Source organism: Equus quagga, chromosome 3, assembly GCF_021613505.1.
Source record: "Equus quagga isolate Etosha38 chromosome 3, UCLA_HA_Equagga_1.0, whole genome shotgun sequence".
NCBI classification, from domain to species: domain Eukaryota; kingdom Metazoa; phylum Chordata; class Mammalia; order Perissodactyla; family Equidae; genus Equus; species Equus quagga.
Genome location: NC_060269.1, coordinates 15,610,426 through 15,634,794, shown reverse-complemented (window position 1 = coordinate 15,634,794; position 24,369 = coordinate 15,610,426). Strand labels below are relative to the sequence as shown.

The window sequence follows — 24,369 nt, the reverse complement described above, 5'->3', positions numbered from 1 at the left end:
GAGAACTTGTGATTTTGTACAGAGTTACATACTGATGAATCTTACCTAGATGACTGGCCTGCAAAATGCAACCCAGTAGCTGAACTGATATGTTACTAGGTCTAGAGCTCTATAAGAAGTCAAGGCAATACCATCACCAAGGAAGGGAATTTGAGTTGCAAGTTCAAACTGTCAAAAATCACTGTATTCTGGTACAAAGAGTTGCAAAAGATTAAATTCAGTTTTAAAAATATATGCTACATTTTATTCTAACACTAAGAGAAAACTTAAGGGATCATAAGCTGTGTGCTATACTTTTTTGTTCCATTTAAGGTCAAATATATAACCAATTCTTAAAAATAGAAGAAAGCAGCAACTATTATCAGCTAATTTATGAAATCCTGCTAAATGCCTGATATGTATTGTCCCCTTTACTGCTTAAGACAATCTTCTGCAGTGGATACTCTCATTATTGTAACTTTACAGAAAAAAATATGAAATGAAAAAGGGTTAAGCCATTTGCACGAAGTCACATAGCTTCATAAATGGCAGATCTGGGATTCAAGACTCTTAATCTTTATACCTGACAACTAGAGGAAATGTCCCAAATGTTTAACCATCATCAGGTACAAAGGATAAGCAACAGATTAGAATATAAGCATTAGGTGAGATACTCATAGAATAGTAACAGTGGAAAGGCTTTAGGAGTCATTTAGTCTAAACTATCTCACTTAACACCTGGAAAACAAAGAGCAAAGAAGTTGAGTGAAATGCCAAAAGTCCCAGAAAAATTAAATGGCAGAAATGATAAGAATGCAGGATTTGGGTTCCAAGACCACTATTCTTTCTAAAAATTATGATGTCCTCTGTTTTCTCCTTAAAAATCCTTAAAAAAAAAAAAAAAGGAAATATCTCCTTCAGATTATACATGCTACCAGCAATTCAAATTCAAAGATATTTGTGGGAACAGATCATGCAGCAGGAGCAAAGTCTAATTCCTAATAAATAGCTGACAGCATGGGTTAATTTGAAAATAAGAATTTTATTGATACCCATTACAAACAAGAGATTATTTATATCTAAGTATAAGGATTAAGTACATAGTATAGAATATGATTCCCACATTTGCTCCTAAGTTTTTTAACATTTTAAAAAAGTAATACATAAATCCTTAGAACAGATAAGGTTGATGAGACTAGGTAATGTTATTTCTTTTCCAGTTTTACTTACTAAATAACTATGGTATATTAGTCCTGCCACATTTCACCTGGCTGGATAACATGTTCTTCACTGATAAGGTTGATCAAGAAAAACTACCAAAATAAGTTAAGTCCCATAAATTGGCTTATTTTGGGGTAGTGCTATTTTTAATGTTTCCATGGCCAAGATTTCAAGTGTTCAAGTTTACAAAACAACAAAAATAACATAAATACATGTAAAAATATTTGTCCAGCTGTTCTATTAACCTATTGAGAACTAAACCTGACTTATCTTTTACTGTGTTTCATTATTTCACACCATAGTCACAAATTCAAGTATGATATTTACATCTCATGCTCTTGCAATTTTACCCCTTTAATCACTACTAGTTTTTTTCCAGTCTTCCCAAGGGCTTTTTAAATGTGTCCAACACCTGCTTGTTGCTTTTGGCTATTAGAATTCATATCAAGTTTTTATAAGTTCTAAAATGTCTAGGGAAGGCAAGTTAACCTAAGTGTTAACTATGGTTAAATGCTATGGAATATGCTCATAAAAAACCAAACTCACATGAGATGGAATTACATATATGTAATGTGAGTAAAGGATCTTGAAAATTAATAAAAAGTACAGAATCAGCACATACAGAAGGCCATTTTGGGAAAGCACTTCAAAGAGTTGAAAACAGCCATTCTGCACTAGGCAAGAAATACCTCAGGCAAGCAAAAACCCTAAAAAGTGAGAGAGGCTCACAGGGAAGGGAATAGAATTCAAGCAGTTCCCTTCAACGAATTAATACAAACCTTTCCCCCAATTCATTCATTCGGGAAGAAAAAAATGACACATTTCTTCAGAACTTATACTGTGGGTACCATGCTGACTACAATTAAGCTAGCTGTGTAGTAGTCATGTACACATGTCCACGAAAACCCCTTCTATGATCACTGACCACTCTTGTCACTCTCAATCTCCTTTACTGACTACTGTGCAGAATCATGGGGAAGACTGTTGATTCTTTAGCTGCAAACCCACATTTACAATGGCTTTTTGGACAAATCTGCCATATTATCCTAAAGGCATTTCAAACTCCACATGTCTAAATCCCAATTTGGTAGCTGCTCTCCAACTCCAACCTGCTGCTCCTCCTCACATGCTAACTCTTCCCAGAGTTAGGGTATTTCCATCTGCCAGTCATTCAAAGTAAAAATTTTAATCACCTTTGACTTCTCCCTTTCTTTCTCATTTCTCACATACAATTAACCATCAAGATTCTAAATGTTACTCATTTCATTATATCACTTGTTTAGCCAAAGGTTTCTCTCACTAAACTATGAGTTGATAGACAGCAAGGAGCCCACCTAATGCATCTTTGTTTGCCATGTACAGTGCCAGACACATAGATGATGCTTAATATATATTTCTGAGTTATTGTTGCAATTTTAAAACATTTACAAATATTTTTTAAAGTGTTAAGAGACATGAAATTGTATTATTTATTTAAACTCTAAATTTCCTTCAGAAAAGATTTCAAAGAAGGAAAAAATAACTAATCTCTCTCAGCTGGAATCCATGAATAAAAAATTAAACCAATCCAATAATAAAATTTTCTTTCTCTCTATTATTAAATAAACTTCTCAGAAGTCTAAAAGCATTCTTCTCTTTCTAAATCTCTCTAGGACTTCTTAGATTCCAAATCCTAAAAGTTTTGTTATTATAGTTCATATTATTGTCATTTTTTGCTTTTAGCCAAATACTATAAAATATTTTCATGTCAAAACATCTTTTTTACATAGTAGCTTTATCGACTAATACAAGCCCAGCTCAAAAAAAATTAACATACACAGTTTTAACTTAGGATGTCTCAACTGTAACACGTCAGCTTACATACAGTGTACAAATAATGCCAAATTTAAGTAAATCCAATCTAACATCTACAAAACTTTGTGATACTGACAACACATTAACTATTCTATTTGTCCTAAGAATAATAAATTACTATTAGTTATTCCTTAATGGCCATTCAAATGGTGATAAAACTAAGCATATGGCTTATTTATTTAATATCGATGCTAATAACTGCCAATTTAAGTGTATAAGTCACGTAAGACAGCACTATTAGGAGACATTGAGGGCATTTTTAAAGTAAAAACAAACAAAAAAAAACCTAAAGGAAATTAAATAGAAACCCAAAGGTTTCAGATTCTTGATAAGTTCAAACGGCAATAAACCTATAGAATGAGAATAAAGAGTTAGGGTCCACAAAAGGCATGAAACTGGACACAGTTCCTGGTGAGACTCTAAATTAGAAGCTCACCGTGGGCGAAAGAAAAAATAACCAAAACACTACAAGAAAGTATTCTTTATAATGCTGGGGTCTGGGTCTGGGGCCAGAACCAACATATATTTATAGGCTTCAACTGAGAACTGTAGTGAAACAGGCAAGCTCAGGGGAGTCTCAAATCCAGGTTCCCCAGCCAACTTCCTCTCAAGGCTTTTCTCAGGAATTTTGCACTACCACCATAACCAGGGGGATGACAGATAGGAAAGAAGGTCTCCTCCAAAGCCTTCACCCAACGAACTGACAATCTTCTGCATGATTCTTCTCCCCCTCATTCCACTCATCCTGTACAGTGCAGGACAGAATTCTGAGCCAGCCTTTTTAACTTCAGTTACATTCATTCAATGTCTATAATATGCCTAGATCTGTGATACTGACCTTAAAACTCTTTTATTTCATTAATAGACTTTTGGTGGGGACAGGGAAAAGTTTAAGATTGACAGAAGAACTGAGCAGATACTATGAAGAGTTCCCATATCCCCCTATTATTAATATCATATATTAGTATGGTACATTTCTTACAATTAATGAATCAATATAGACACATTATTATTAACTAGAGTCCACAGTTTATTCAGATTTCCTTAGTTTTTATCTAATATCCTTTTTCTGTTCCAGGATCTCATGTGGCAAACCACATTATTATTTAGCTGTCATGTTTCCTTCGCTCCTCTTGGCTGTGACAATTTCTCAGACTTTCCTCGTTTTAGAAGATCTTGACAGTTTCTGGAGTACTGGTAAGGTACTTTATAGAATGTCCTTCCATTTGAGTTTGCCAAGTGTTTGGGAGGAAGATCACAGAAATAGTACCATTCTCATCACATCAAGCAAGAGTACATATATCAACATGACTAATCACTGAAGATGTTAACCTTGATCACCTGGGCTGAGGTGGTGTTTGTCCGGCTTGTCCACTGTAAAGTAGCTCCTCCATTCCCCTCTTTGGAAGGAAGTCATAACTATATGCAGCCCACACTTAAGGAGTTAGGTAGTTATGCCCTCCAAAACTTTTTCACTTACCTTTTTAATACAGTCCTCTCAAAAAGCCCATACACATGAAAAATCTGAGACTTAGACAACTCAAGTTTACAGAGCTAAAAAGTGCTAGGGTAGGAAACAAACCAAAGCACTCTGAATCCTAGCTTAGTGTTCTTTTCACTGTAACACGCTCAATCTCAAAGAAACAAATTATATAGTAATTGGTAAATTTCAAGCTCTACATTATTCAACCACTAGTCTTTTTCCATGTACTTCTATTTTATTCATCAGTTTCCTGTTTCTTTGGCAGTGATTACTCTTTCTTATTAACTCACCCCAGTTGCACTCCAAAGCCATGCTATTTTTCTCAGATATCTTTGTTCTAGAGAAACTAAATTCTGTCTTAAACTGGGTCCCAGAAACATCTTTCCACGTCTCTAAACCTGCCCTATAGAAACTGCCTGAACTACCTTCTCCAGTAACCTGGTGTAATTAATGAAAAAAGCACATGACTAGATTTATTTAAAAAAAAAAAAAGAAAGAAAGAAAAAGAAAATGAAGATCATGTAATACTCTGGAGTCAGAAAATCCTGAGATCAAATTTCGGTTCCATTGCCACCACTGTGACCTTGGAAAAGTCATTTAACATTCTTAAGCATCATTACTTAAAGCATTTGGTATATAAAAAAGCTACCTGTGCAGTTTTCCATGCAGTATCTGCAAAATGGAAGCTCTACAATTTATAGACTTGCCTACATAATTGAAAAACAAAAGCTTAAAGATGAACTTGGAACTTAGCAAGTACAGATTAACTTGTACCTTTGATAACAGAATAGTAGGGGATCTTGTTAAATGAAGAATAGTAATTTAAATTGTGCACAGCTTTGATTAAACTACAGATTTTCCTGAAAATGGGATGTATTTTATACAATTCCTCTCTGAGACAAGTATCAGATGAAAATATCCCAAAAAAGTCAAGGATATACTAAGTTCATTACATTCTTGTATTTACCAATACACCTAATGAAGGACTTGCTGAAACTCCCTGTCAGAGGCCTACCCACCCTTCTTCCAAAATCACTAACAGTTCTTCATAAAGTAAAGCAGCCCAGCTATACAAGAGTAATTAATCTATGGTAGCACTTCAGACAAAAGCAGAGAGGAAATTTCAACTGGAAAATATTTTGACGTAATTGACCCAGATGACAAACTAAACTTAAGCATATGTCAAGTGCTACAGTCTGCACAAAACACACACAGATGCCAAAGGATATGAAGAGCCCATACAAGTCGAGGTGAAGTCTTAACTCTGAGTAGAGTATATCTCTTTAATCACTGCTTAGAAAAGACGCACAAGGGAAACTAAAGGGTTCTTTCATAAACTCAGAGAAAGAAATGTTTAAAGTCCTTAAATTCTTTATCTTGGGAATTAAAGGTAATTATCACTGCACAAAGTGTTAGGGAGTTTCTCTTTCCAATACATCTTGTGTTTCGCAACTGGCTAGAAAATTCCAGTGTCTATCAACTTTTTTCTGATGACTTTCAAAATGTGTAAGATTTGTTATTTCAAAAAGCTCAAATTTAATTATAACACTTAAATCCCTTAGAAAACAAACATATGTTAGAACCAAAAGGCAACTTTATCTTCATAGAAAAATAACACTAGAAAGAATACAATATGAATTCTCAACTTGTTTGACTTCATTTCCTCATATTTAAGCTGCATGATAGAGTTACTGTAAGTCTTCTCCTAAGCATTAGTCAGACCAAGATGGAAAGACCCATGAAAATATAGAGAAAAGGCAACTATTTTCTCATGTTCCTAACTTTTTCTTTTGATAATTTTTAAACATATAGAAAAGTTGAAAGAATAGTAAAATGAACTCCCATTGTCCATTAAATAGAGCCTCCACCCAGATTCAAAAATTGAATAATCCTGTCAAATTTAATTCCATATTGAATAAAAATCCACCTTAAATAAAAATTACTAAGTAGAATACATAACAATCTCTAATGAAGTAAGAACCCAATTTATTACGAAAGTTTCTTAACATCATTTATCTTTTTTGTATGTGACCTAAAAGAATTAAAAACTTAATGAAAGCTTTCCTATTCAAAAATGGTAATAAACATATTTCTAAGTAATCCTAGAACAGTCCATAAAGCAGTCCTGGTAGTATCTGGAAGAGTTATCCTGGATCACAAATGAGTGAGATGCTAGTTTGTAAGAAAATATACGTGCTCTTTCTTGAAATACAAGTGTAAATAACTGTAAGCTAAGTCCTCATCAAATAAGTTTCAGATATCCAGCAGACAGGAAAAATTCAAAGACTATAAATACATAATCGTGGAATATACAAAATGGCATAGGAAAATGGGAAGGAAATGCCAGTAAAATGGCCATGTCCATTACCAAGAGATAAGAGGACAGGGATTAACAAGAAATCAAAAAGTCTCTGGAAATTTCAAAATCACTCATTTCTCCAACACATAAAACTGCAAGCTTTAAAACTGTGGTTATGATTCAGCGTAACTGTTGATAGTGAAAATGGTCCCCTCCCCATATCTTCACTATCCAATATCTTCCACAAGATAATCAATAATATGCAAACACTAGTGACTGTGAAGAGACTGATTCTTAAAAGTAGCCTAAATACATCTAAATATCATTCCACAAAAATTTTAAATAAAGCAAAAAACTGACACTGTACTCTGAAATAGGTTTTATGCTTTGAAACTGCCAATGATTTCAATGTTCTAAGATAGAAAAGGTATTTTGTTATGGAAAAAATTCTCTGGTATATCAAAACAGATTATCAATGTGCCTTTTCTGAAATGAATTTGATATTTAACATATTTAGGTAGATATTTTTGTGATAAAGTCCATGGAAATGGATTTACAGTTTTATATATGTATGTTTAATAATTGGATATATAATCATATTACATAAAAATTAATATCTGGTCCTAAAGTAAATGTAAAACTACACATCAAGTAAGATTATCTATGCCAAGTAAGAGGGCAAGGCAGTGAACAAATAAAATATGTGTGTGTTGGGCTGGCCCCGTGGCTGAGTGATTAAGTTCAAGCGCTCCGCTGCAGGCGGCCCAGTGTTTCGTTGGTTCGAATCCTGGGTGTGGACATGGCACTGCTCATCAAACCACGCTGAGGCAGCATCCCACATGCCACAACTAGAAGGACCCACCACGAAGAATATACAACTATGTACCGGGGGGCTTTGGGGAGAAAAAGGAAAAAATAAAATCTTTAAAAAAAAAAAAAAATGTGTGTGTGTGTGTGTGTGTGTGTGTATGTGTTGTAGAATATAAACAATGTACACATACTCTCTGACTGGAAAAGTGTTTTTAAGGAATTTAGTTTTACTATATAAAGTATCTGATTTCTTTGAAAATTCTACGCATATAAATATTAAATTCACAATCATATTTACAATTAAGTCTTCGTTAAGCAAAAGTGATTAGCACAATTAAAAAATGTAGAAACCAAAGAAGCCTGGTTTCTATTACACACAGGTACAAGAAATACTGAGAATAAAGAAACTAAATAAAGCAGTCTTCTATCGTCCACCATGATTTGCTGATTACACACATTTATCTCTCATCTCCTATATTATATTGCCATCAACCTCCAATAAAAATCAACTGCTTCTTAAGATGCCTTTTCCTGTTCTCCTAAGGGTAAGAATCCGAGTATGGTGGTAACAGGGCTGGACGATATTAGCAATTAAAAAATTTAACAGCGTACCTTTATAGCTAGGAAATTCAGTCCACTCTCGTTGGCCAAAGCCTTTGCAATCATTGTTTTAGAGCATCCAGGTGGCCCATACAGAAGAACTCCTTTAGGTGGCTGAATACCCATTCGGATGAAAGACTCTGGATGTTTCAAGGGCCATTCCACAGCCTGTTTCAATTTCAGTTTGATATTTTCCACTCCTCCAATATCTGACCAGGATACCTGCAAAAGAGAACATTTTCTAAATATAAGTTTTGCCAAGGCAAACAAACAAATTAAAAAGAAAAATCAACAAAGAAGTACAAGAAGGGGAACAGGACCATCTAAGATTCAAGAAGATCCTAAAAAAACACTCCAACAATATCAAAAGTAAATAAGGAGTACATAAAATGTGAGCTGCATTTTACAGAATATTAAAGGAAAACAAAATGTTTCTGCTTGCAAGTTTTGTATAAATAACTGTTTAAATGATTGGCTATACTGTTAAGTCTATCTTCTATTCTAGATGGCTTTAAAAATTAGCTTTCAACTGTCTGAAAATGGTTTGAAGCAATGATCCAAGATCTCATCTATATATCTACTCTCATATTTCTTTTTTAGCAAAATTACTTCAAAGTATATTTCTGTAGGTCCTTATGGAACATATAATCTTTTTAGTCTTTGGTATATTGATAAAGTATCCTCAAAAGTTTGTTACTTTTTCTCAACTAAGAAATATCCCCAAAACAAGATAACTCTTTACATCTTAATAAATATGCATTAAGAACTACATACCAGATAATGTACACAGGAAATAGAGGAATGAGACATAAATCCCGACTTCAATGAACTTAACTACCAATAACATGCATATAAATAACTATAGTATGATGGAAAGGATACTAATCACAATAACAGAGAAACAAAAAAAGCCTTTGGGAGTTTCCAGGAAGAAAAGATTATTTCCAGCTGGAAGGCAAATCTGAAAGCCAACTCTTGAAGCATGGATGAGATCTGGAAATGTGAAAATAGGGAAATGGTCAGAGGCCAAAAAATTACAAAAGGCTCATAAGGAAGTATGAAGAGGATGAGTGAAAAAAGATTTAAGGGAGGGAAATTTAAAAAAAAAGTAGGCTGAAACCACATAGTGGAGGACCTTAAAGACTAAATGAGGGAGTTCAAGAACCTCTTTGCTTATAAATGAGATGTCTTTGAAGGTTTTTAATCTAGAAAGCGACATGGTCTGATCTGTGCTTCAGGGAGACTTCTTTGACAAGATTCATTAGAGAAGACAGAGTGCAGGGAGACCAATTAAAGACCTATCACAAACATCCTTAAAAAAACAAAAACAAGCTTAAACTAAGATAACCACATGCAGATGACAAAGACACAACAGAAAGATACTGCAGGTCCATAACTGAGGGTTTTGAGGGTAGAGTAAGAAAAACAGAGAATTTAAAACTAAAGATTTCAAGACGGATTTTGATATAATATGGACCACAGAAAAACGATCTTTGGAGGGAAAATAAATAAGACAGATTTTGTGGGATATACAGAGTTGGAACACCGGATAAGATATTCAAATGATGAAAAGTGAGCAGTTGGAATGTAAGCATCACAAATGGAACTGTGGAAAGAGGACAGGACTGGAATTTTAGATTTCAGAGATATCTACATACAAACAATAGAAACCATGAGACTTATTAAAATTGCCAACCATGAGAAGAGAGATGTGGGTGAAGGCAGATCCTTGGGCACCAGCTACATTTAAGAGGCAAGAGAAAAGAAAGAGAAGACACGTCAAAAAACAATCAATCTACAAATCCAAAAAAGATGGGTTTTATTTGCTTGTTAACAAGAAAAAATTACTTTTTCCATATTAACTTGCATAGTTTTTCGGAGGGATTTTGTTGCTGTTTTTGTTTTTTGTGCACAGAACCAGGAGAATGCTCTATTATGAACTATAATCCTGAGATGGGATTTAATTAAGTTTCCCTGCAACATCAGCAGCCTTGGGTTTTATTTTGCCTTTTGTTTTTCTTTCTTTCCTAACTGATTTCTGATTTCATCAATTAATAAAATTAAAATTAAACTTGAGATAAGTGCACATGAGCTAACGGCCCTAAAAACATCCAGCTCGGGCTGGCCCAGTGGCGCAGTGGTTAAGTGTGCACGTTCCGCTTCTTGGCGGCCCAGGGTTCACCAGTTCGGACCCCAGGTGCAGACACGGCACCACTTGGCAAGCCATGCTGTGGTAGGTGTCCCACATATAAAGTAGAGGAAGATGGACATGGACGTTAGCTCAGGGCTGATCTTCCTCAAAAAAAAAAGTCCAGCTATCATCAGCAGGATCAAAGAGACTGTTTACCACAGAGGGTGAATGTCACTGGTACAACCAGGCCCCTGTAGGCAGAAGTGCAGCAGAGTTGTCACATCTTGATTGGTAGTTCCTGTTCATGGTCTCTGGTGTCTCTGATCTTTTTATTTTTTAACGTAATTTTGAAATTTTTGAAACATATACAAAAACTGAAAAATCAGTAAAAGTGTAGACATACTCTTAGCCAAAATTCACCGATTTTTAGTATTTGCCACATTTGCTTTAGTATGTACTCTCACTTTCTCTCCACACACACATATATACCAACAGTGCACACAAAAACACACATACTTTATCAATTTTTAAATTTTCTGTTGAACCTTTTTAAAGTAGGCTTCAGATGTCATGACACTTATTCTAAATAACTTAGCATACCTCTCATAAAAATAAACAGTCTGGGAAGAGAGTTTTAAGAAGGTAGTCAAGAACTATCAAAAACTAAATAGGGAGGAGCCAGCCCAGTGGCATAGTGGTTAAGTTTGCCTGCTCACTTTAGTGGCCCAGGGTTCACAGATTCAGATCCTAAGCACAGACCAACACGCTGCTTGTCAAGCCATGCTGGGGAGGCATCCCACATACAAAATAGACAGAGACTGACACAGGTGTTAGCTCAGGGACAATCTTACTCAAGCAAAAGGAGGAAGACTGGCAACAGATGTTAGCTCAGTGTCAATCTTCCTTACCAAAAAGACCCCAAGAACACAAAACCTAAATAGAGAGATCAGAAAGTATGCAGAATCAAGAAAAAATGGTCAGTAGATTTGGCAACAAGGTTACTGAATATAGTGGTTTAATTAGATCAGTAGTTTTTGTTTTTCTGCCTTTTAGCAGTGGAATATACATATACACACAACACACACATCACACACATATACACCCATATAGAGACAATATGTATATATTATATATACAATGGATAGAAGCTGTATTTATAATAACTATCATAAATGTAAAAGTCAGAGAAGCAACTCCTTAAACTCAAAGGAACTAAACTGATACTGTGTTACTGTTATGATGCTGCAAGAGATCCATTTGGTCGTCACTATGCAGTTATTATACCTATACAAGGAGAACAGCACACTCTGTAAACATGTTCCACAAGGAGCAGATGTTCCCAAGCCTTGGGGCATGTCTGAATTACATATCGAATACTGTAGCAGTAGAGCAGAATACTTAGTTAAGATATTTTAGATAAGCATACATATACAGATAAAATTTTTTTAAAGGTTAGTACAGAACTAATCCTTCCTAGTCAATCACATTTTTAAAAAATTCAATTATACGCCAATAAATAGCGAGGGAGGACAGTTTTCTCAGGTGTGTATGAAACTAAGTAAACCTAGCAATACAACCTGATAATCTTCAACATGATAAAATTTGGTATTTAATAAATTTGAGTGTGCTTGGTTTTTAATCAGTCTTTAAAAAAGTCTTTAATAAGAGTTATTTAAAAGAACTTAATATTAGATAGTAAATCCCTAAAGCACCTCCCAGAAACACACACAGAAATCACCAAAATAAAGATAAAGAAATCCATATCGTAAAAGAGATCATTAGTTAGGGATCAGGGAGTAGTAGCAAACAGCATCAGCCGGACCAGGAGTCGGAGAGAGCTTGTTCCTCAAAAGAAATTAAGATGCTCTTACCAGAAAACTGAATGCTTACTGGACATGAAACAGGCTCAAAACCGATGCCACTGTGAGCACCTAGTAGTCTATGCTGAGGAGTCTGTCCATTGCCTTGAAGGTTCTAAGAACAAGCAGAAAAGTGAAACAATCTCGTCCCTTACCCCATCTCCCGGCCTTTGGGGCTCTTGCTTCATCAGTTGTCTTTCCTCTATTCCTGGCTTAAATGTATTCTTCACTGAATTCTTTCCTCAGCCCACAAAAATTCCGCTTCTCCCTACTCTTCAAAACAACCTTACTTTGCAATTGTTTCTACCTAATATTATATCATAGCTCCTTCCTTCTCACCACTAAACTTCTTGAAAGATAGTTAATACCCCTCTACTCTTACTTCATTTATATTTTCCACTTTTACTAAGTAGTGGTAGGAAAGGAGAGTGAAAGATAGAAAGTTTAAGATTGGTGGGAAACAGGGATTTGAAAGACTTATGTCAGAAGGTGTCTAGCCTCTCAGGAAAATATGAGGCAAGGTCATCTGCAGAAACATCAATCAATCTAACAAATACCGACAAAATGCCTGCTTCATACTATGCTGCTTCCTGAGGACAAAACAGTTCCTGTCCATACTGAGCTTTTGACCTGATGGAGTATTTCCTTAAAAAGGAAATTACTATACAGCATGGTATATGCTAAAATAGTAGTCACAGAGTTTCAACAGATGGTTAGAAAAAGCTTTTCAGAAGTGATATTTGAGGTGGGATCTGATGAACATACAGGAATTAGCCAGCTGAAATTAACGGTCAATGACATGGAGAGGAGAGAGGAAAACAAGGCATGCTACATTAGGAGAACTAAAAGTAATTCAGTACGGCTAGAATTTAGAGAGCCAAGAGAGGAAGAGAAACAAAGGAGGTTAGCAACACAGGGAGCAATCAGACCTTGAAGACTCATAAGGCATCAACAAGAAGTTTAGGCTCAGGATATCCTGAGAGCAGTGGAGAGCAATTTAATCAAGGAAATGACATGACCATATTTCTGGAAGACCTATGGTTACAAAGTAGAGTGGGGATTAGAATTCGGGGAAGAGTAGGAAGGGACTTCTACAGTAATTCAGACAAAAGATGGTGATTATCTGCACCAAAGCAGTAGCAGTAGGGCTATAGAGAACAACAACAACAACAAAATAAAAACTGTATCAAGCTATATCAAATAAAGCAAATCACTGAGTCTTGATAATTAATTAGATCTGGAGAGGGGGTGGTGAAAAAGAAAATGAAATCAAGGGTAACAGCAAGGATTCAGATTTGGACAACTGTGTAATTGAAAGTTACATTTAAAAGAGAAAAAGGAACATGTGTGAAAATTAAGGAATCAGTTTCCAATTATTGTAATGCGGTTAGAATTTACCAGTGAAATAAATTCAATAAACTAAGGAACGTCTTCTATGGGCTGGACTTGTCTTAGGGACTGTAAGGGCACAAAGATGAGTGAGATAATGTTCTCAAAATTTTGTAACCTAGAAAGAGGAATAAGAAAAGTATCCTAAAAGGCACAGTCTTTGTTTAAAGACATAAAATATCCATCTTCACACAAATTAATACAACTACTGAAAAAAATATAAAATAGCTTTACAGTTCTCAAATATGTGAGATGGTGAGAGCAGAAATCTGGAAATTGTTGCATGTATATAAGACTTACATCGATGTGTTAGAATGTGAAAATATTAATAGCAATTCCCACTTCATATGGTTACGAGGATAGCTGATATATAATAAGTACAGCCTATAAAAAATTATGAAGGACAATATAAGAATTACCTGTTTTCCCAACAACTAAAGGTAAGCATTGTTAATATTTTGGTGTAGTACCTTCTAACCTTCAAATGCATCTGTGTGTATTTTCATTGAGATCACAATGTATTCACAATTTTATACTTTGCATTTTTAAAATTTCATACATTTTCTGATCTTCTAGTTACTGTATGGCTTTGGGCAATTCACTTCATCTCTCTAAACTGCTTTCTCATCTGTCATATGGGGATAATGAAACGTAAGCTCTCAGATTATTGTGAGAATTAAACAGTAGAGCATATATTAAATTAACTGCACTTTGCTTGGCACATGGTAACTATTTAATAAATACTAGGTATTTTATTTAAATGTCTGAAAGATGATTACAATGAATAGTTGTATTCTGAAAGACTAGTGATAAAAGGTAAAGGACAATCAAGCCATTATATTTGCAGTTTCCTGAGCAATATTTAATTACCGTAATTTTTCTATTCTTTCTCTTTTTATCTGATCACTACATTTCTTAAACTAAGGGCAAATAAGTTTTGCATTTTAATTTAGCACTTGAATGCCAAATAAATGATGAGTCTTTGTATAGCTAAGATATCAGTTAAAAAATGAAATCCACTTAGGGCTTACTATTGCACAAGAGTCTTAAAGCACAGCAAGTCATGGGAAAACTCAGTGTGTAAGAAGAATAAACACTAGCATGAAATCATAAAACCCTAGAACTAGAACAGGAATTCAAAACCTAGCTGGTTCACTATCCTACCTTCAGTCAGTATTTCATCTTTCAATTTCTCTCATCTTTCAACAAATACTATTTTATGCTCTTTTAAAAAAAAATTCTGTAACTCTCTTTTTAATAAGTTACACTATATCATAACTGCCAGAAAAATATTCCTACAGTCTAACCTAAATCACTCTTGATAATATTTGGGTCCTTTCTTTCTTATTTTGTCCTAATGAAAACAGTGAACAGCTGCTCACATATGGCTTTATAACTTTTTGAATTAATAATAAAGTTAGAAGTGAAGGAACAGCCGTCAAACAAGCACAGACAGAGCAGTGAGATAAATTTCGCAAAGGAAATACCTCCCACAAACATCTTACAGTACTTTCTGGACAAGCAACCGACAATATACAAACCAAAAAAAACAAACAAAAACAAAAAAAACTTCAAACTGCACACCCATAAAAGACAAAAGACCTGATGATCAGGTTTAAAAAAAAGAAAAAAACTTTTAAGGACAAGTTCCAAGAGGACAAAATAAAAATTAATGAACTAGATTGCAGACATTGGGAGAATTACTACGAGATAAGGATCCAGTAGCTCCAGAGGGACTGACAGTGTCTTTATACATCCATGAATCAAGATCCTCTTGTTTGCTAGGTGCCAAGTTTTACACGGCCAGGGACAAAAATTCTTTTGAAAGTGTTATTTTTATAGAAAATATTGCAACAAAGAATACTTTTCATTTTGTTCTTTCATGCTAACAAGTCCAAACATAAGGACAAGAAGTCAGGCAGTAACAAGTGGGTTGGCGCCTGTTCCAAATTCTCTGCTGAGCCATACACTAGCTTTTAACAATTCAAATGTTTAAAATACATTTATTTTGTTTTGAAGTTATAAACAACCTAAATTACTAAAGATACTACATAATGCAGAAGGAAGTAAGTTGAGAAAACCCAACCTCCAAGATTCAAAGGAAAATCAATATATTTCCAGATGCTTCTTTAATGGAGAGAAAGTAAAATGAGGAAGCAGTAAGTGTTCAAAATGTGTTCTTAGAGCTATGCGAAAATAAGTGAAAGCCATTAGCTTTACAGAGTGAAAAGACAAAAAATATTTTTCCCCACGCTTTAAAAACACATTCTAAGGAGGTTTTTTAAATCCCAAGGCAAAGTTCCTGTTTCACTGTGGTACCATAAACCATCTACAGCCTCTCTCTCCCATCTGTTAAAAATAAAAACTTCAGACAAAACAAAAAACAACTACATGAGGACTCTGAAAAGTAAAGAAAAGCAGGTGGATCGTGAGACAAGTGAAAAATATGGAGCAGTGCCCTGTACAGGGTTGGGGGGCTGAGTGTTCCACTCAGTGGTTTTCCTTCTCTTTCTCCACTCAGCTTTTCCTCTCTTCCTGTTTCACTTGCATTTTGTATAAGCAAGCTTACACTGAATATCCAATAATTTCACACATAAGAGCACAGGGAGCTAAAAAAGTAGATGAGAAAGAATATAAAAAACTGTACACCAAAATTTTGCCACTAATTGCAAATTGCCACTAATCTAGGTGATTTCGTTGTTCTTTAGTAAATCACATTAAGAACCTTACTGAAACGTATTATAAAGGCTACGAGAGACAGATGCTCCTAATACTCCTAATTATTAAGGGAAAATATTACAGTAAAGAAGAAAGGAACTATTCAAGTAAAAAGAAAAATCCTCCAAAACATGGAAAATATGATCAACTTAAAGACAAATATTTTAGCCAAATTTCAAACTGTACAGATTTCATTATCAGTTTAATGGTTATATTAAAATCTGCGTTCAATTTCTAAAATATCATTACACTACAATCACACTTTAATAAGTTTACCATGAGCTGTCCTCAGAGAGCTGGCTATGTATGAAGTCAAACCTTACAAATAGAATAAATTATTAAAGCCTCCCTTAGATCACAAAACTTTATACCTTAATTCAACTTAAAACTGGTTAACCATTTCCAAAATGAGCTTTTAAAAAAACTACTTACTTTTGCCAGATGAATAAGTCCAGGAAAAATCTCATAAAAAATGGAAACTTTAAATAAGAAAAAAAACAAACCAGCAGCAATAATAAAAGAAGAAATAAAAAGTCATATCATGAAAATGATAGTTTCACCTAGAAAATGCTTCATATCTCATTAAAATATTTTACATATTTTTTAATTTATCAAATTCCTTAAATAATTAAACTGTGATCAGCAGAAAATGCTTTGACTATTTAAGGAAACTGCTTAGTAACCCCTGTCATTCTTACTATGGCAGAGTGGAAAAGTAAAAAGATAAAGGAAATGAAAAATACAACAACAGAGGAAAGAGACAGGGACTTCTACTGATTGGTCCCAAGCCCAGGTGCTAGAGAAGCATATGTTTGTGCACAAGGTTCTCAAGTGAATTTTAAATCAACCATATGTAATATATATGACCAAATGTCCCCAAACTAAAAGAAGTCATATAAAAGGCCAAGAAAAAATGTTTTAAGTAACTAAATTTAAAATGAGTTTTGTTCTTATTTTTCTTCTTTGGGAATCTGTGATATGAGAGAATAATAATCAAATGAAAGGCCTCTTTTGTTATATGTGTATGTATCACCAGGACCTTCTTAACATAGTGCCTTGTACTTTACAGATGCTCAGTTTGGTAAAGGAATAAATTAAAGGGCAGATGCATGATTCTCTTGTATTATCTTAAAAATAAAGCAGTAGAAGGGGTAGAAATGGCAGGAGGACAGGCTGGTGGGAGGTGAGATGGGAAAAAGAGGAGAGAGTTAGGGATAAACCAGCATGTGTGGTCAGAAATAGTGAAAAATATTGCCAATGTGTAAAAGTGTACAAGGGCTATACATATGCCTTACATGACATTTTCTACCCCAGATTTGTCCAAATAGTTGAGTCATAAATTCAAATCATTTCCTCTGATCTCCTTTGATGGTTAGTTGACAATAAAAGTTTTGCATATATAGAAAGAAAAACTCTCCCCTGCCAAGACTGGCTGAAGGGATGCTCCAAATTTTTGTTAAATAGGAGGCAAAGAGATGAGGCTCCTCTCTGTTAGAAAGCTGAGCAAACTCACGTAAGCAAATTTCCTAAGCAGCCCCGACTCTTGTATCTTGACATACAGACCAGACCAGCTCCCACATGCGGAAGAAGAACCAATGCTGGTCAGAGAGCCAAGACGCTGGGGAAAGAGAAATACTATTGATGTTTTGGCTTGAGGGCAACAGGCAGAGGAGGAAGCCCTGACAAAGAGTAAAGGAGATATTAGAAGACAATTCTTACCCCACAGTCTTAACAGGCAATATTTTAAAAAAAGAACAAAAGATTTTTACCTTATAATCAAAGCTTGTCCCTGGATGCTAATTGTGCTACATGTAATAGCTAGGGGTATGAATGTTAGTGAACAGGACCAAATTGAGAATCAGGCCTGAAAGATGCCACAAGAAAAGTCTAAATACCCAGTGAAAACATCTTTCTAAAACAAAAACAAACTAAATACTTCTTTCAGACATACAAAAACTGGAAGATTTCATGACCAGCACACCTGCATTACAGGAAATGTTAAAGTAAGCCCTTCAGGAAGAAGGAAAATGATACCAGATGGAAACCTGTATGTACACAAAAGACTAAAAGAGAAATGGAAATGGTAACTACATTGAGTAAATATACGGATCTTTTTTTCTAATTATTTAAATCTCTTCAAAAGGAAATACTGTTTAGAGAAAAAAATGATGACAGCATACCGCGGGGTTTACAACACATGCAAAGTAAAATGTATGACAATAGTACAAAGGCCAGGAGAGGAGCAACAGGAGTGTACTGTTTTAAGGTTATTATTCTATACATGTGATGTATTATCACTTAAAGGTAGACTATAATAAGTTAAAGATGTCTCAAGGAAAATTAAAAAATATTTTGAACTAAATGGGGGGCTGGCCCCGTGGCCGAGTGGTTAAGTTCGCGCGCTCTGCTGCAGGCAGCCCAGTGTTTCGTCGGTTTGAATCCTGGGCGCGGACATGGCACTGCTCATCAGACCACGCTGAGGCAGCGTCCCACATGCCACAACTAGAAGGACCCACAACGAAGAATATACAACTATGTACTGGGGGGCTTTGGGGAGAAAAAGGAAAAAAATAAAATCTTTAAAAAAAAAAAATATTTTGAAATGGAAATGAAAATACAACATATTAAATATGTGGGACGCAGCTAAAGCAATGCTTAATGGGTATTTATTTATTTTTAGAACAAATTCTTGTATTAGAAAAGAAGAAAGACTTAAAATCACTAGACAGTTCCCACAAACTAAAGGAAGAAGAGCAAATTAAGCCTAATGTAAAAAGGAAGGAAATAATAAATATTAAAGCAGAAATCAATGAAATGAAAACCAGAAAAACAATAACATAAAAACCTGACAATTTGAAAAGATCAACAAAACTGATGGATCTCCAGACAGACAGACCACAGGAAAAAAAGAGAGAAGACAGAATATCAGCAAGGAAAAATAGGACATCACTACTGATCCTGCAGACAATAAAAAGATAATAAGGGAATACTATAACAACTCTATGTTTACAAATTCAACAATTAAAGCAAAATGAACCAATTCTTTAAAAGATACAAACTACCAAAACTCACTCAGGAAAAAAATAGATAACCTGAACGTCTTACATTTACTAAAAAATTAAATTTTACTTAAGCCTTCCAAATTATGAAAATTCTAGGCCACACAGTTTCAACGGAGAAAATTTAAGGAGAAATAACACTAATTCTACACAATTTCTTTCAACAAATAAAACAGAGAGAACACTTCCCAAGTCACTCTGAAATGTGAGCATCACCCTAACACCAAAACCTAACAAAAACATAAGAAAACCACAGACCAATATCTCTCATGAAAATACATGTAAAAATTCTCAACAAAATATTAGCTAATAGAGTCCAGCAATATATAAAAAGGATACTAAATCACAGCTAAGTGGAATTCATCCAGGAATATAAGACTGATTCAACATTGAAAATCAATCAGTGTAATTCACCATATTGACAGACTAAGAAAAACCATATGATCATTTCAAAAAATGCAGAAAAAGCATTCAAGACAATTCAACACCCACCCATGATTGAAAAAAAAAAATCTCTCAGCATACTAGGAATAGATAGGAACTTAACCTAATACAGGACATCTTAAAAAAAACCACAAGGTTAACGCCATTCTTAATGGTAAGAGAGGGAATGAAGAGTTACTGTTTAATGGGCATAGAGTTTCGGTCTGGGAAAAGGAAAGTTCTGGAGATGGATGGTGGTGATGGTTGCGCAGCAATGTGAATATACTTAATTAATCACTTAAAAGTGGTTAAAATGGTAAATTTTATGTTATGTATATTATACCAGTTAAAAGAAAACACCTATTCCCTTATATGGTTGTCATGGCTTCAAGCTATAGTTGGAGTTTCTTTAATGCTATGGTTACACATAGAAGAGCAGGGTTAATTCTACCTTGGGAAAGAAAATTAATCAAAGACCTAAATGTAAGAGCTAAAACTATACTCTTAAAAAGAAAATATGGAGTAAATCTTCATGACCTTGGATTTGGCAATGGTTTCTCAAATGTGACACCAAAAGTACACACAACAAAATAAAAAACAGATACCCTAGACTTCATCAAAATTAAAAACTTTTGTGCTTCAAAGGATACTATCAAGAAAACGAAAGAGGCAGCCCACTGAATGGGAGACAATATTTGCAAATCATGTATATCTGATATCAGATATCGAATATCTGATAAAGAACCTGTATCTAGAATATAAAAGAACTCTTTCAACTCAATAATAAAAAGACAACCCAATTAAAAATGGGCAAAGGATCCGAACAGACATATCTCCAAAGAGATGTATACAAATAGCCAATAAGCAAATGAAAAGATGCTCAACATCATAAGCCACTAAGAAAATGCAAATCAAAACCAGAAAGAGATACAATTTCACACCCACTAGAATAGCTATAATCAAAAAGACAGAGGGGCCGGCCTGGTGGCACAGCGGTTAAGTTCGCACGTTCCGCTTCTCAGCAGCCCAGGTTGGCCAGTTGGGCTCCCAGGTGCGGATATGGCACCGTTTGGCAAAAGCCATGCTGTGGCAGGCGTCCCACGTAAAAAGTAGAGGAAGATGAGCATGGATGTTAGCTCAGGGCCAGTCTTCCTCAGCAAAAAGAGGAGGATTGGCAGTAGTTAGCTCAGGGCTAATCTTCCCCCCCTCCAAAAAAAGACAGATAATATCAAATATTAGTGAGGGCATGGAGAAACAGGAACTCTCCATACACTGCTGGTGGGAATGTAAAATGATGCAGCCACTTTGGAAAACTGTCTGGCAGTTCCTCAAATGGTTAAACACAGAGTTATCAGTGACCCAGCAATTCTACTACTAGATATATACCCAAAAGAATTGAAAACAGGTGTTCAAACAAAAACTTATACACAAATGTTCATAACAGCTTCATTCACGAGAACCAAAAGGAGAAGCATTCAAAATGTTTTTCAACTAATGACTGGATAAATCAAATGTGCTATATCCATACAATGGAATATTATTTGGCAATAAAAAGGAATGAAGTACTGATACATGATACAACATGGATGAACCTTAGAAATTTTATGCTAAGTGAAAGAAGCCAGTCACAAAGAACCATATATTTTATGGTTCCATTTATATGAAATGTCTAGAATAGGTAAATCTAGAGAGACATAAAATAGATAAATGGTTGCCTAGGGCTGGGAGAACGGGCAGCTTGGAATAGGAGAGGTAAAGGGTATATGGTTTCTTTTGGGGATGATGAAAATGTTCTAAAATTGACTGTAGTGATGGCTGTACAACTCTTTGGATACACTAGACCACCAAATTGTATCTTTTAAATGACTGAATTGTTTGATATGTGAATTAGATCTCAATAAAGCTATTACCAAAAACATATATCCTTATATGGAAAGGTAAAAGAAATACTTTTGAAAAATAAGAACCACTATGAACCAAAATGCCTCACAAAATATTCATTCAGCCCTTCAACAAACTTTTATTTAGTTGTTACTATTTGCCAAGCAGTGGGAATACAAAGATGAACAAGACAAAACGTCCACAAGGCATATATGTGTATTATGTGTGCACGTGTATTAAGGATCATATTACAAGATCTTTGGTAAGTGAGAAATCAGAAAATAATTTTCAGGCAGAGGAGAAGAAAACGTGCAAAAATACGGAGTGGTTCAAAAGGACTAGAGCAAATGTAAGATGAAAGTGAAGAAGGAGGCATAAGCCAGGTTACGAATACCAAACCACAGAGCTTAGACTTCATCCCAGAAATGATCAACAGGTAGTTATGCTGACGGTTTTTAAGCCAGATCAGTAATTTCTTTTGGAAAAATCACTCTTCGAAGTATTGGGATGGATAGACTAAAGGGCAAGATCAGAAAAGAGTGCAAATACTTCATATCTGTATAAAGTGAAGTGAAGAAGTGCAGTACCACGAAAGAACCACATTAACCCTACCAATGATTTCCTTTGCTCTAAATGAAAATCTGCGTTTTTAGCACACACTCATCAAGTATTCAGTATTTATCAACTACATATATAAGTACAGGATATTCCTCTATGATAACCTCAACATCATTTATAAATTCAAAAGAAGTCAGCCATCGAAAACTGCAAATTAAGAGTTTTCCATTTATAATCTGACAGGAAGAGTGTTTGATTTCACCAGTTAACCAGGAACAAAGCTGAGAATAGAAATTGGTGATCCTTCCACTAACTTTTGTATCTCTTCATTTCACCTCCTATAGAAGCTGAGAAAAGTACAGTATAAAAAGAAAAGCGGAATGAGTTAAACTTCCAAAATATTTAATAAGGCTAAAACTACAGTTTTCAGTTTGGCACAGAGTATTTCCTGGTTAAAAGTAATCTACTTTCCCAAATGTGCTTTCCTGTTCAACTGTTATTACTTAAAACTATAAAAATGCATAAGAGAAGTTGGCAGGGAAGACTGGCATCTTGGGAGTGATAGAAGACACTCTTCTGTCTAGACAACAAGAAGCAAAATCAAAAGAAACCGAATTCAAAAGCCCTGCCAAGAATCAATATGGAATTAATAGAATTTCCACAGGTTGTACTATCTATTCCAAAAAAAGCAATCTGTTATTTAGTAAAGCATCCCTGAAACCCTCAATCCTTTGAGTCTGTAAAAAATAAAGAAAATATAGAATACAGTACTGTTTTTAAAGAATAAAAACTCAAATAAATTCATTCTAATTATCCTGAGGGTACGTAAAGAATGAAATGTAATTATGGTCAATTAAACTATTTAACTCAAATCTCTGGATCAGAAACATAATACTAATGAGTTCAACCTATGAAATTCAACTGGCTTGTCACCTACTGATGCTCTAGTCTGAAAAGGTGCCAAATGAAAATACATAACAAATTTTGAATATGTAATTAATGAAACGACAGCCTTTTGATTATTTACATAATTAAGAAGTTTGCTACTTCTTTAAATGGGAGTAAATGAGGAATGTTTCTTTAACTATGGCATTTCATATACACTCAGTTTGACTGCTGACTACCTCTAAACCTGGATCCAAGCTTACAAAGGAGTTTGGGACTATCCAGTTAGTCCTGAGGCTCTGGTTGCAGTCCACTTTACAAAAGTGGGTTCACATGAAAGAACAGCCCTATCTCTTACTGGCTTTTAGACTATCCTGAAACAAATGTTCAAATTCTGAAAACTGCAACCCAAAGGCAGTATCAAAAGTATAAAGATAGATTATTTCAAGTGATAAGGGATAATCTAAAACTACATAAAATGAAATGGGGAAAACCAGGAGGGTGGGGGGGTTAAAATGCATAAATGAATTAAACTTGATGGCAACCAATTTGGACATATTTGGTTAAGAATGCCATTTGTCAGTGATAATTATTATGGTGTATATAAAATAACATTGCAAAAATAATATAAATATAAAAATATTTAAAGCACTGTATTTTTTTCTTTGTTTACTTTAATAAAATGAGAATTCTTTTTTTTTGAGGAAGATTGGCCCTGAGCTAACCACTGCCAGTCCTCCTCTTTTTTGCTGAGGAAGCCTGGCCCTGAGCTAACATCCGTGCCCATCTTCCTCTACTCTATACATGGGACGCCTACCACAGCATGGTGTGCCAAGAGGTGCCATGTCCGTACCCGGGATCCGAACCGGCGAACCCCTGGCCGCCGAGAATGGGAACGTGCAAACTTAACCGCTGCGCCACTGGGCCGGCCCCCCTAAAATGAGAATTTTTAATAGCAGATCAAGGAAGCAACCTGTTTCTGCCAGAAATATAAAGGACTATTCCATATCCACCCACAGTAGACAGCTCAGCATTATTACAGGCATCTTTATTCCAAAAATATTAAATTCACTGAACAAATAGCAAGGATTAAAATTCACTGAAGAAATCAGCTGCTTTATAAAATATGAAAAAATTAAAGACTGTTACATATGGGTAATAGTAAACTGTACTGTACTTTGGTACAGAAGAAGGATGAGATACTCTTTTTCAGATATATC

The 24,369-nt window shown here is 34.9% G+C and overlaps 1 protein-coding gene across 2 annotated transcripts in view; it reads right to left on the bottom strand.

Annotated features, from left to right (window-relative positions):
- The window catches only part of SPATA5 (spermatogenesis associated 5), a 307,772-nt gene that overhangs the window by 242,481 nt on the left and 40,922 nt on the right, over positions 1-24,369 (bottom strand). For both annotated transcript variants that reach the window (XM_046657518.1, XM_046657519.1), the window contains exon 11: positions 8,259-8,468. In XM_046657518.1, the coding sequence (XP_046513474.1) occupies positions 8,259-8,468 (210 nt within the window). The remainder of the gene's footprint in view (positions 1-8,258; positions 8,469-24,369) is intronic.